Here is a 13,287-nt window from a genome sequence, read left to right as displayed (position 1 = left end):
AAAAGAGCCTCTTAGTAAGCAAACCTTTGAAACATTCTCATCAGTTTAAAATGCTAAGTAACTCAAGCCTAAATAGGAGCAGAAAGGAGATGGGGCAGAAAATCCTGAAGACTCAATTTGTTTCTTTTGTTGACCTGCAGAGGGTGATGTTGCATAAACTGGAAGTGTTTGTCTTACTCCTATGAGCTTCTTTATCTTACAGCTCATTGAAGTGCATTTCTTACTGGTAGGGATCTCTTTAACTCTCAGATTTTCCCGGTTACAAGGACTCAGCACACCCTGGCACATTCCTTCCTGCTCCTCAAAGGAGATCTTCCTTCCTCTGTAGCCATGCTCTCAGTGACTCTTCTGCTACTTGGAATGCTCTTCACAGCAAGTAAGTAACATTCTATTCCATGCTGCTGCCTATATAGAAGGGATTTTGTTCTGAGGGTGTCTGAATGGAAACACTGTCTCATTATAGATAGGTGTGTCCTGGATTCACTGATGCTGCATTGCTGTTGCAGGAGGAACTGGAGCCCAGTTAGTGACCCAGCCTGACCGTCACATCAGCGTCTCTGAAGGAAACCATCTGGAGCTGAGATGCAACTATTCTTATGGTGGATCTATTTCTCTCTTCTGGTATGTCCAGTACCCCAGCCAAGGCCTCCAGTTTCTACTGAAGTATTTATCAGGGCCCACCCGGGTTAAAGGCATCAAAGGCTTCGAGGCTGAATTCAAGAAGGATGAGAAGTCCTTCCACCTGATGAAAGTTTCAGCCCATTGGAGTGACTCTGCCAAGTACTTCTGTGCTCTGTGTGACACAGTGCCTGAGTCTGCAGAGGGAGCTGAACAAAAACCTTCTCAGACATTGTAGCTTAAAACACTCAGGGTCTCAGCCTGACCTGGTTTTAGAGAGGTCTCTGATCTGATCAAAGTGAGCAGAAGGAGAAGCAGAGTCCTGGGGAGTGCATGGTCCCAAGGAAAAACAAGATTTTCAATGAGTCCCTTGTTTGACATCTATGCAAGACCAGACCTGGAATAGATTTGAATGAATAGTCTCCTTTTTTGTGGTGACGTAGCATTCTGAAGGGTCAGGATCCTAATTTAATGTGTTGCTGTTGTTGTTTAGTCACTAAGTCATGTCCAGCTTTTTACAACTCCCTGGATGGCAGTCCCCCAGGCTCCTTTGTCCATGAGATTTCCCAGGCAAGAATACTGCAGTGGGTTGCCATTCCTTCTCCAGGAGATTTTCCTGACCCAGGGATAAAACCCATATCTCATGCTGGGCAGGCAGGTTCTTTACCGCTGAGCCACCTGGGAAGCCCCAGTTCAACGTGAGCAGCACTAACCTTCTGATCGTTCACCTTCTGAACTGTCCTCCAACACGTTCCTCCCACAGCTCTCATTTACAGCTGAGAGCACCTCCATTCTGTCCACATCTCTTGCTGTAACCTTAGTGATCTTTGACTCTTATTATTTTCTCACTGCTTACATCTAACTCAGAAAGAAACCCAGTTGGCCGTATCTTAAAAATTAATGCCAGATTGAACCACTGCTGCCATTTTCACTGCTACTTCTTTGGCCAAACCACGCTTATCTCCCAAATGTATTACTCTGAAACCCAGTTTACATATTATGACATAGACACTCTTCAGGAAATGGTATTGGGAAAATTGGAGAACTGCATGTAAATCAATGCTGTTAGAACATACTCTCACACACCACACACAAAAATAAACTCAAAGTGGCTTAAAGACCTAAATATAAGACACAATATTATAAAACTCCTAGATGAGAACATAGGCAAAACATTCTCTGACATAAATCTCACCAGTGTTTTTTCAGGTCAGTCTCCCAAGGCAATAGAAATAAAAGCAAAAATAAACAAATGGGACCTAATAAAACTTACACTTCTTCTTCTTTTTTTTTTTTTTAACAGCAAACGAATTCATAAACAATATGAAGACCCAAGCTACAGACAGGGAGAAAATATTTGCAAATGTTGTGATAGACAAGGGCTTAATTTCCAAGATATACTAGCAGCTTATATGACTCAATAACAAAACAGGCAACAACCCAGTGGGAAAATGGGCATATGACCTAAATAGAAATTTCTCCAAAGAAGACATGCAGATAGCCAACAGGCACGTGTAAAGATGCTCAACACTGCTAATTACTAGAAAAATGCAAATCAAAATGACAGTGAGGTATCACTTCACACCAGGCAGAATGGCCATCATCAAAAAAATCTGCAAACAATAAACACTGGAGAAGGTGGGGAGAAAAGGGAGCTCTCCTACACTGTTGACCTGAATGTAAATTGGTTCAGTCACTGTGGAAAACAGTATGGAAATTCCTCAAAAAACTAAAAGTAGAGTTCCTATATAATCAAGCAATCCCTCTCCTGGGCATAAACCCAGAGGAAAAACCATGGTCCAAGAAGATACATGCACTCCGATGTTCACTGCATTATTCACAATAGTCAAGACATGGAAGCAACCTAGATGTCCATTGACAGAAGACTGGATAAAGAAGATATGGTACAGGTATACAATGGAGTATTCAGTTGAGTTCAGTGGCTCAGTCGTGTCCGACTCTTTGCGACCCCATGAATCGCAGCACACCAGGCCTCCCTGTCCATCACCAACTCCCGGACTTTACTCAAACTCATGCCCATCGAGTCAGTGATATCATCCAGCCATCTCCTCCTCTGTCGTCCCCTTCTCCTCCTGCCCCCATTCTGTCCCAGCATCAGGGTCTTTTCCAATGAGTCAACTCTTTGCATGAGATGGCCAAAGTATTGGAGTTTCAGCTTCAGCATCAGTCCTTCCAATGAATACCCAGGACTTATCTCCTTCAGGATGGACTGGTTGGATCTCCTTGCAGTCCAAGGGACTCTCAAGAGTCTTCTCCAATAACACAGTTCAAAAGCATCAATTTTTCAATTCTCAGCTTTCTTCACAGTCCAATTCTCACATCCATACATGACCACTGGAAAAACCATAGTCTTGACCAGATGGACCTTTGTTGGCAAAGTAATGTCTCTGCTTTTCAATATGCTATCTAGGTTGGTCATAACTTTCTTTCCAAGGAGTATGCGTCTTTTAATTTCATGGCTGCAATCACCATCTGCAGTGATTTTGGAGCCCCCCAAAAATAATGTCTGACACTGTTTCCACTGTCTCCCCATCTATTTCCCATGAGGTGATGGGACCAGATGCCATGATCTTAGTTTTCTGAATGTTGAGCTTTAAGCCAACTTTTTCACTCTCCTCTTTCACTTTCATCAAGAGGCTCTTTAGTTCTTCTTCACTTTCTGCATAAGGGTGGTGTCATCTGCATATCTGAGGTTATTGAATTTTTCCCAGCAATCTTGATTCCAGCTTGTGCTTCTTCTCCAGCCCAGCATTTCTCATGATGTACTCTGCATATAAGTTAAATAAGCAGGGTGACAATATACAGCCTTGACGTACTCTTTTTCCTATTTGGAACCAGTCTGTTGTTCCATGTCCAGTTCTAACTGTTGCTTCCTGACCTGCATACAAGTTTCTCAAGAGGCAGGTCAGGTGGTCTGGTATTCCCATCTCTTTCAGAATTTTCCACAGTTTATTGTGATCCACACAGTCAAGGCTTTGGCATAGTCAATAAAGCAGAAATAGATGTTTTTCTGGAACTCTCTTGCTTTTTTGATGATCCAGCAGATGTTGGCAATTTGATCTCTGGTTCCTCTGCCTTTTCTAAAACCAGCTTGAACATCTGGAAGTTCATGGTTCACGTATTGCTGAAGCCCAGCTTAGAGAATTTTGAGCATTGCTTTACTAGCATGTGAGATGAGTGCAATTGTGTGGTAGTTTGAGCATTCTTTGGGATTGGCTTTCTTAGGGATTGGAATGAAAACTGACCTTTTCCAGTCCTGTGGCCACTGCTGAGTTTTCCAAATTTGCTGGCATATTGAGTGCAGCACTTTCACAGCATCATCTTTCAGGATTTGAAATAGCTCAACTGGAATTCCATCACCTCCACTAGCTTTGTTCATAGTGATGCTTTCTAAGGCCCACTTGACATCATATTCCAGGATGTCTGGCTCTAGGTGAGTGATCACACCATTGTGATTATCTGGGTCGTGAAGATCTTTTTTTGTACAATTCTTCTGTGTATTCTTGCCACCTCTTCTTAATATCTTCTGCTTCTGTTAGGTCCATACCATTTTTGTCCTTTATTGAACCCATTTTTGCATGGAATGTTCCCTTTGTATCTCTAATTTTCTTGAAGAGATCTCTAGTCTTTCCCACTCTGTTGTTTTCCGCTATTTCTTTGCATTGATCGCTGAGGAAGGCTTTCTTATCTCTCCTTGCTATTCTTTGGAACTCTGCATTCAAATGAGAATATCTTTCCTTTTCTCCTTTGCTTTTCACTTCTCTTCCATCACAGCTATTTGTAAGGCCTCCTCAGACAACCATTTTGCCTTTTTGCATTTCTTTTTCTTGGGGATGGTCTTGATCCCTGTCTACTGTACAATGTCACGAACCTCCATCCATAGTTCATCAGGCTCTCTGTCAATTAGATCTAGTCCCTTAAATCTGTTTCTCACTTCCACTGTATGGTCATAAGGGATTTGATTTAGGTCATACCTGAATGGTCTAGTGGTTTTCCCTACTTTCTTCAGTTTAAGTCTGAATTTGGCAATAAGGAGTTCATGATCTGAGCCACAGTCAGCTCCCGGTCTTGGTTTTGGTGACTGTATAGAGCTTCTCCATCTTTGGCTGCAAAGAATATAATCAATCTGATTTCAGTGTTGACCATCTGGTGATGTCCATGTGTAGAGTCTTCTCTTGTGTTGTTGGAATAGAGTGGTTGCTATGACCAGTGCATTCTCTTGGCAAAACTCAGTAGCCTTTGCCCTGCTTCATTCCGTACTCCAAAGCCAAATTTTCCTGTTAATCCAGGTGTTTCTTGACTTCCTACTTTTGCTTTCCAGTCCCCTATAATGAAAAGGACATCTTTTTTGGGTGGTAGTTCTAAAAGGTCTTGTAGGTCTTCATAGAACTGTTCAACTTTGGCTTCTTCAGCATTACTGGTTGGGGCATAGGCTTGGATTACCATGATATTGAATGGTTTGCCTTAGAAATGAACAGAGATCATTCTATCGTTTTTGAGATTGCATCCAAGTACTGCATTTCAGACTCTTTTGTTGACCATCATGGCTACTCCGTTTCTTCTAAGGGATTCCTGCCCACAGTAGTAGATATAATGGTCATCTGAGTTAAATTCACCCATTCCTGTCCATTTTATTTCGCTGATTCCTAGAATGTCGAGATTCACTCTTGCCATCTCCTGTTTGACCACTTCCAATTTGCCTTGATTCATGGACCTAACATTCCAGGTTCCTATGCAATATTGCTCTTTACAGCATCAGACCTTGTCTATCACCAGTCCCACCCACAACTGGGTATTGTTTTTGCTTTGGCTCCATCCCTTCATTCTTTCTGGAGTTATTTCTCCACTGATCTCCAGTAGCATATTGGGCACCTACCGACCTGGGGAATTTCTCTTCCAGTATCCTATCATTTTGCCTCCTCATACTGCTCATGGGGTTTCCAAGGCAAAAATACCGAAGTGGTTTGCCATTCCCTTCTCCAGTGAACCACATTCTGTCAGACCTCTCCACCATGACCCAACCATCTTGGGTGGCCCCACACTGCATGGCTTAGTTACATTGAATTAGACAAGACTTGTGGTCCTGTGATCAAGTTGGCTAATTTTCTGTGATTATGGTTTTAGTGTGTCTGCCCTCTGATGCCCTCTCGAGAACTGCGCAGAAGCGCGCCGGCTGCGACTGACCACACAGAAGTGTGGCCGTGAGGAGCTACCCCTTGCCCAAGGTCAGAGAGAGCCACCGAGAGTGCCAGGCTGCGACAGCACACGAGCGGCGGCCGGGAGGCGCTTCCCCACGCCCGAGGTCAGGGGCGGCGGCTGAGAGGAACCACCCCACCCTGGAGGTCAGGGACCCCGCCCAAGAGGAGCTACCCCACCTCCAAGGAGTGGCTGCTTCGTTGGCGCAGGAGGACCGAGAGGAGCTACTCCACGTTCAATGGAGTATTACCCAGCCATTAAAGGGAATGAAATAAATGCCATTTGCAGGGACATGGATGGACCTAGAGATTATCATACTGAGATAAGCAATTCAGACAGAAAAGGAGAAACATTGTGTGACATCCCTTATATACAGAATCTAAACAGAAATGATACAAATAAACTTATTTACAAAACAGAAATATATCCACAGACCTAGAGAATGAACATATGGTTGCCAGGGGGGAAGAATGAGGAGAAAGAATAGTTAGGGAGTTTGGGATCAACATGTACACACTGCTATATTTTAAATGGATAACCAACAAAGTCCTACTGTATAGCACAGGGAACTCTGCTCAATGTTATGTGGGAGGGAAGTTTGGGGGAGAATGGATACACATGTATGTATGACTGAGTCCCTTTACCGTCCTCCTGAAACTGTCACAACATTGTTGATTGGCTGTATGTGTCACTCAGTCCTGCTGACTCTTTGTGACCCCATGGACTATAGCCTTCCAGGCTCCTCTGTCCATGTAATTTTCCAGGTAAGAATGCTGGGTTGGTTTGTCATTTCCTACTCTAGGGGAATATAAAATAAAAAGCTTTAAAAAAGTAAAGTCAATTAACTTTGTAAAAGTTAATTTTCATGTAGAAAGTAAAAGGCAAAAAGAAAACTCAATCTATGAGCTTCATCTCATAGAAATATTTACTATGCACAGCTCAGATCATTTTCTAATTTCCTACCATGTCTACCCTCTTCAACTTTTTTTCTTGGTGTTTTTCTGTTTTTGTATGTACTATGCAGTACGTATTATGCAAAACTACTTGAGTATGTATGTAATTCAATTATAATCATAACCTGGAAAGTAGAAATAACCTGATAAGTAAAGTAATATAAAGGCATTTAAGAGGGTAGGTGTATGCATATTCCAACTCAACTGAGTTACAGCAAAAAGAAGTTAATAAATATTTTAATCTTAGTTTTGTTACTTGTATACTGGGGTAGTTACAAAAAAGAAAGGAGCCATAGGACGGTGTTAAAAAAATAGTAGATGGAAAAATGAGTCCAGTCTGGTTCATTTGGAGACTGCTGTGATGCCCATGGAAAGAAAAGAAAGATTCAAAGTGTGTGGCTTTTCAGCAAGATTCTTGACCATTCTGAATAGCTGTAAGTCAGCAGCCAAAATGTTTTTGGTTGCTGAGTATTGTGGAGGGAAAGATTTCACTTCTGAATTTCAGGTATTAGGTGACATGTTTTGATATGGTGGACTCTAGCCCTTTAGTTTTCTCTATCATGTAGTCACATGACCTTGAGGAAAATTAAAGGATAGCAAAAACAATTTTTTTTAAATCACAAATCTCTCACTATTATGACTTTGTGAGCCAAGTATTTGAGTGTGAACCTGGAACCTTAGCAGCCATAAAGACTTTATCACCAGAACAGAACCATCTGCTCTGATAAACGGGACAAGATCTTATACAAGAGGTTGTTACTGTGAGCAACTAATTCATTTAAGTCATGTTCTTCAAATTTTACAAAAAGAACAAAAGAGAAAAATGGGAAAGCAACTTATTTTTATTACTCATTTCACCTAGGTCTTCACAAAAACCTTTCTTAAATATTTGAAGTTAATACACCTTCATTTCCCTAAGATGGTTAACCTGTGACTGCCCTATAAGCTTGCTCTCACGTAGCTCATTTCCAAGTGTGCAGGCATGTGTGCGACCCCATGGACTATAACCAGCCAGGCTCCTCTGTCCGTGGAATTTTCCAGGCAAGTATAGTGGAGTGGGTTGCCATTTTCTTCTCCAGGGGATCTTCCTGACCCAGGGACTGAACCCTCGTCTTTTGCATCTCCTGCATTGGCAAGCAGATTATTTACCACTGTGCCACCTGGAAAGCCCAAAAGCAATAGTATATATTGTTTGTTGACTACTTGTTCTCTCTCACTCTTGCTATGCTAACCTTTAGCCAGAGTGTATTTCCGATACTTCACCACACTGTGGACTTTGGACGTAACAATGTGACCATATTTGACCAATAAAATGTGGATAGTTATATCCTAGTTAAAACTAAATATATTTACATGATATGCCTTCTTTTGTTTCTTCCCTGCACATACCAGATAGTAGTTGTCCTTTCAGGTTTTATTCCATAACGTGAAGCAGACACAAGTTTCAAAATGAAGAGACAACTCATGGGAGCAGACCTGAATCCCCTTGTGTGCAAGAGCAGAGCCACAGTGTTGGGATGGCAGCTGACCCACAAGTAACACACAGTGGACCATTCATTAAGCTTTGTTCCTGTGAACCACTGAGATTGTGAGGTTCTTTGTACTAAGTCTTATGCTAGCCAAAGTTGACTGATACATGAAGTCACATCAATCCTGTCTTCTAAATATCTCTCACATTCAACCACCTCTTTTTAGTTGCCTTGTTACTATCCTGGTTCAGGTTCTCATAATCTCTCACCAAGTTGGTTGGAATAACTTCTTAAATATATCCTTTACCCATGAGCTCCTGCCACTCAACTCTCTAAAGTAATCATTCTAAAGCACACATTTGGATTAGATTGCTATTCTATTTCAAGACCTTCTATAGCTCACAATGACCCACAAGTGAAAATCAAGGTTTCTGTTGCCATCTACAGTATTACTTCCAGGAAGTTTTCATCCTCATCCCCACCACTACCCCAAGATTTCTAAACATCAGGCATAATGAACTCACTTTAATATTTTCTTCTCATATATATTATTCTTTTCTCAAGTTTGCAAAAGCCTACTCAACCTTCAGGACTCAGTAAATGTCACATTTACTTTTTAAAAGATTTCCACCTTATATTTATTTGTCTTTGTCCTCTTTTAGTATTTTGTACACAATTTTGCAATAGCAATATTTACAATGCTATGAATATTGCTTGGTTTTTAACTCTTTACTAGTACAAGTTCCTCAAGAATAGGGGCCATTCCACACTATTCTTTAATCTCACCTGTTATTACTGTTACTGACATACAAGGAACATTCAGCAGATGAGTCACAGCTTGACCACAGGGTGCTTTTGACATGTGCACTGATGAATGAGAGCTGGTTTGTGAAGCTGGATATGCAGGTGGACTGGAAACGTCCCACGTGGGAACCCTTGAGGACACCTTAACCTCATTACATCCCTCAAACCAACACATGTCTATGCTTCCCACTCTTACATACTTAAACCATATAATCCCCAGAAGACAATATTACTCCATTCAGCCGTATGAATCATACAGTCTTGCAGAAGTTTTTCTCCATATATTTGTGGCTTTTAACATCAATAGTACATGAAATGGTTAATGAAAATTTTTTCATGTTTCTACAATATATCATTTATATCTCCTTTGACTCTGTACTCTCCTAAAATAGCCAACATACCACATTTGATGAGTCATGGTAGGTGACAATAAAGACAATTCATAGCATTAAATGAATCTTCCTCAACTCTCTGCATCCTAGGTAAAACATTCCTGTTTTACACATATAGTTTACGTTCTCTCCCATAATAATAAAAAAAAAAAAGTGTCTCTCTTACTTTGAAATGAATGGTACCCCTCTGCCCGAACTATTTACCCATAGTATTCTGTCTGAATTCTCTGGCACTTCAGCCCACCAACCATACAAACTTTGGTCTGACTTTTCAAGATTTACTTGCTAATTTCCTCCCAGCATTTAAAATATTCAAGCTTTCTCATTTTAAAAAATATTTAATATTCCCACAAACCCATTTGTGCCTCTCCAGCAACAAATCTTTTTTTTTTTTTTTTTGCCACCTGTTCCTTGTAAGATCCACAAGATGATAGATATCATTCTTTTTATTATTTTTAAATTTTTTTAATTGAAGGATAATTGCCTTACAGAATTTTGTGGTTTTCTTTCATAGCAATAAGAATCAGCCATAGTACATCCATGTCCCCTCGCTCCCAGAACACCCTCCCATCTCCCTTCCCACCTGCCCTTCAGCCTGTCTCAAAGCCCCTGTCTGAGCTCCCTGTTCCCTCAGCCCCTGCTCTTAGTCTTAGAGCAAATTCCCACTGGCCCTCTCTCACACACGGTGCTGTATGTTTCTATGTTGCTCTGTCCATACGCCTCCCCTTCTCCCTCCTCTTCTCCTACCTTGTCCATAGGTCTGTTCTCTATGTCTGTTTCTCCACTGCTACCCTGAAAATAAATTCATCAGTGCCATCTCTTCAGATTCCATATATATGTGTCAGTATACAATATTTTTATCTTTCTTTCTGACTTACTCCACTCTATATAATGGGCTCTAGTTTCTTCCACCTCATTAGAATAGATCCAAATGTATTCCTTTTTATGGCTGAGTAGTATTCCATTGTATATATGTACCAGCTTCTTTATCCATTCATCTGTCGATGGACATCTAGGTTGCTTCCATGTTCTAGCTATTATAAATAGAGCTGCAGTGAACATTGGGGTACATGTGTCTTCTTCAATTTTGGTTTCCTCAGGGTCTATGCCTAGGAGTGGGATTTCTGGGTCACATGGTGGTTTTATTCCTAGATTTTTAAGGAGTCTCCATACCTTCTTCCATAGTAGCTGTATCAATTTACATTTCCACCAACAATACAAGAGCGTTCCCTTTTCTCCATATGCTCTCCAGCATTTATTGTTTGTAGACTTTTTGATGATGGCCATTCTGACTGGTGTGAGGTCGTATCTCATTGTAGTTTTGATTTCCATTTCTCTGATAATGAGTGATGTTGAGCATCTTTTCATGTGCTTGTTAGCCATCTATATGTCTTCTTTGGAGAAATGTCTCTTCAGGTCCCTTTCCCACTTTTTGATAGGGTTTTTTTGTTTGTTTGTTTGTTTGGTATTGAGTTGTATGAGCTTCTTGTATATTTTGGAAATTAATTCTTTATCAATTGTATCCCTTGCTATTATTTACTCCCATTATGAGGGTTGTCTTTTCACCTTGCTTGTAGTTTCCTTTGTTGTGAAAAAGCTTTTAAGTTTAATTAGGTTCCAATTGTTTATTTTTGTTTTTACTTCCATTACTCTAGGAGGTGGGTCATAGAAGATCTTGCTTTGATTTATGTCATCAAATGTTCTACCTATGTTCTCCTCTAAGAGTTTAATAGTTTCTGGTCTTACGTTTAGGTATTTAATCCATTTTGAGTTTATCTTTGTGTATGGCATTAGGTAAAGATCTAATTTCATTCTTTTGTACATTGCTGTCAAGTTTTCCCACGACCACTTATTGAAGAAGCTGTCTTTGCCCCAGTGTATATTCTTGCCTCCTCTGTCAAAAATAAGGTACCATGGGTGTGTGGGTTTATCTCTGGGTTCTCTATCTTTTTCCATTGGTCTGTTTTTCTGCCAGTACCATACTGTCTTGATGACTGTAGCTTTGTAGTATAGTCTGAAGTCAGGAAGGTTAATTCCTCCAGCTCCATTCTTCTTTCTCAAGACTGCTTTGGCTATTCAGGGTCTTTTGTGTTTCCATGTGAATTGTGAAATTTTTTTGTTCTAGTTCTGTGAAAAAAAGCCATTGCTAATTTCATAGGAATCACATTGAATCCCTAGATTGCATTTGGTAGTATAGTCATTTCACAATATTGATTACTCCCACCCAGGAACATGGAATATCTCTGCATCTGTTTATGTCATCTTTAATTTCTTTCATCAGTATCTTATAGTTTTCTGAATACAGGTATTTTGTTTCCTTAAATAGGTTTATTCCTAGATATGTTATTCTTTTTGTTGCAATGGTGAATGATATTGATTCCTTAATTTCTCTTTCTGAGGGCACGTTCAGGGTTTTGCAGGAGCTCTGTGGCTCAGCTGGTGAAGAATCGCCTGCAATGCGGGAGGCATGGGTTCAATGCCTCAGTTGGGAAGATCCCCTGGAGAAGGGAAAGGCTACCCGGTCAGTATTCTGACCTGGAGAATTCCATTAGCTGTATATAGTCCATGGGGTCGCAAAGAGTGGGACATGACTGAGTAACTTACACTACACTACTGTGACCCTCTCCTACGACTGATCTTTCTCATCAGGTGTGAGAGGGGTGGCTGTGGCGCAGAGTCCCCCAGCCCTGAGTCTACAGGAGGGAGCCAGCTCTACTCTGCGGTGTAATTTCTCCACCCTCACAGACAGTGTGTAGTGGTTCCATCAGAACCCCGGGGGCCGCCTCATCCGTCTGTTTTACATTCCTTCAGGAACAGACCAGGATGGAAGATTAAACGCCATGACAGTCCCTGCAGAATGCCTCAGCTCACTGCAGTTGCCTCTTCGCAGACCACGGACTCGGGCACGCACTTCTGCGCTGCGCAGCGGAGTGCTCCCCAGGCACCTGTGGCCTCTACACAAACCCTCTTGGGGCTCAGCCCCTCCTCCAGCCACAGTCACACCGTGAGGCCGTTACCAGGTATCTGCACTGTTTAGTATTTCTTACCTACACTGGTACAGTTTTAACCACAAACACTTTTTGCCCAACGAATTTTGGATTTGGTCTTTTCCCTTCTGAATATCTCCTATATCTCCTTCTGCATTAGAACCTCTGACTTGTAGCTAGGAGAGTATCTAGATAAGACAACAGATTTAAAGTAAATATTTAAACACAATATGCTGGACTCCAAAATGATAAAAAGTGAAAGGATCTAAAAGGAGAGAAAATAACTCCAATAAAGATGTTATCCAGTTTAGTTGGGTGTCTCAAGAATATCCAAATCTGCCTTACTATAATTGCAAGTACAAATAACTCACAATTGCAATTACTCACATTTGCAAACTGCAAATACTCACATCTTATCCTATGACTGGGGCAAAGCAAACAGAAAATATTTGTTCAGTGTTCATACATGAATTGATCATTTGAAACAAATGTATCCTCTTTCAGTTCTGGATGCAAGAAGTCTAAAATCAGTTTCACTGGCTACAGTCAAGTTCTTGGCAAGGTGGATTCTTTCCCTTCACTGCACATTACATAGTTTTAATTTATTTATTTTATAAGTGGAAGTTTCTACCTCTTAATCCCCTTCACCCATTTCACCCCTACACCCATCCTTTCCCTTGCAGTAACCAGTAGTTTGTTCCCTATATGTCTGAGTCTGTTTCTGTTTTGTAATATTTGTTAATTTGTTTTGCTTTTTAGATTTCATATAAAAGTGAAAGCATACAGTATTTGTCTTTCTCTATCTGACATTTCACTAAGTGTGATATCCTCCAGGTCTATCATGCTG

The 13,287-nt window shown here is 40.9% G+C and overlaps 1 protein-coding gene across 1 annotated transcript; it reads left to right on the top strand.

The window, feature by feature from the left end:
• The first annotated feature begins 291 nt into the window (after positions 1-291).
• Positions 292-12,490, top strand: LOC122444227. The gene is made up of 3 exons (XM_043472980.1): positions 292-376; positions 507-852; positions 12,199-12,490. The coding sequence occupies exons 1-3, from the start codon at positions 331-333 to the stop codon at positions 12,488-12,490; spliced, it is 684 nt and encodes a 227-aa protein (XP_043328915.1). The 5' UTR covers positions 292-330.
• The last annotated feature ends 797 nt before the right edge of the window (positions 12,491-13,287 follow it).

The sequence above is a fragment of the Cervus canadensis genome, chromosome 6, assembly GCF_019320065.1.
Source record: "Cervus canadensis isolate Bull #8, Minnesota chromosome 6, ASM1932006v1, whole genome shotgun sequence".
Taxonomy (NCBI): Eukaryota; Metazoa; Chordata; class Mammalia; order Artiodactyla; family Cervidae; genus Cervus; species Cervus canadensis.
This window is presented reverse-complemented; position numbering and strand designations above follow the sequence as displayed.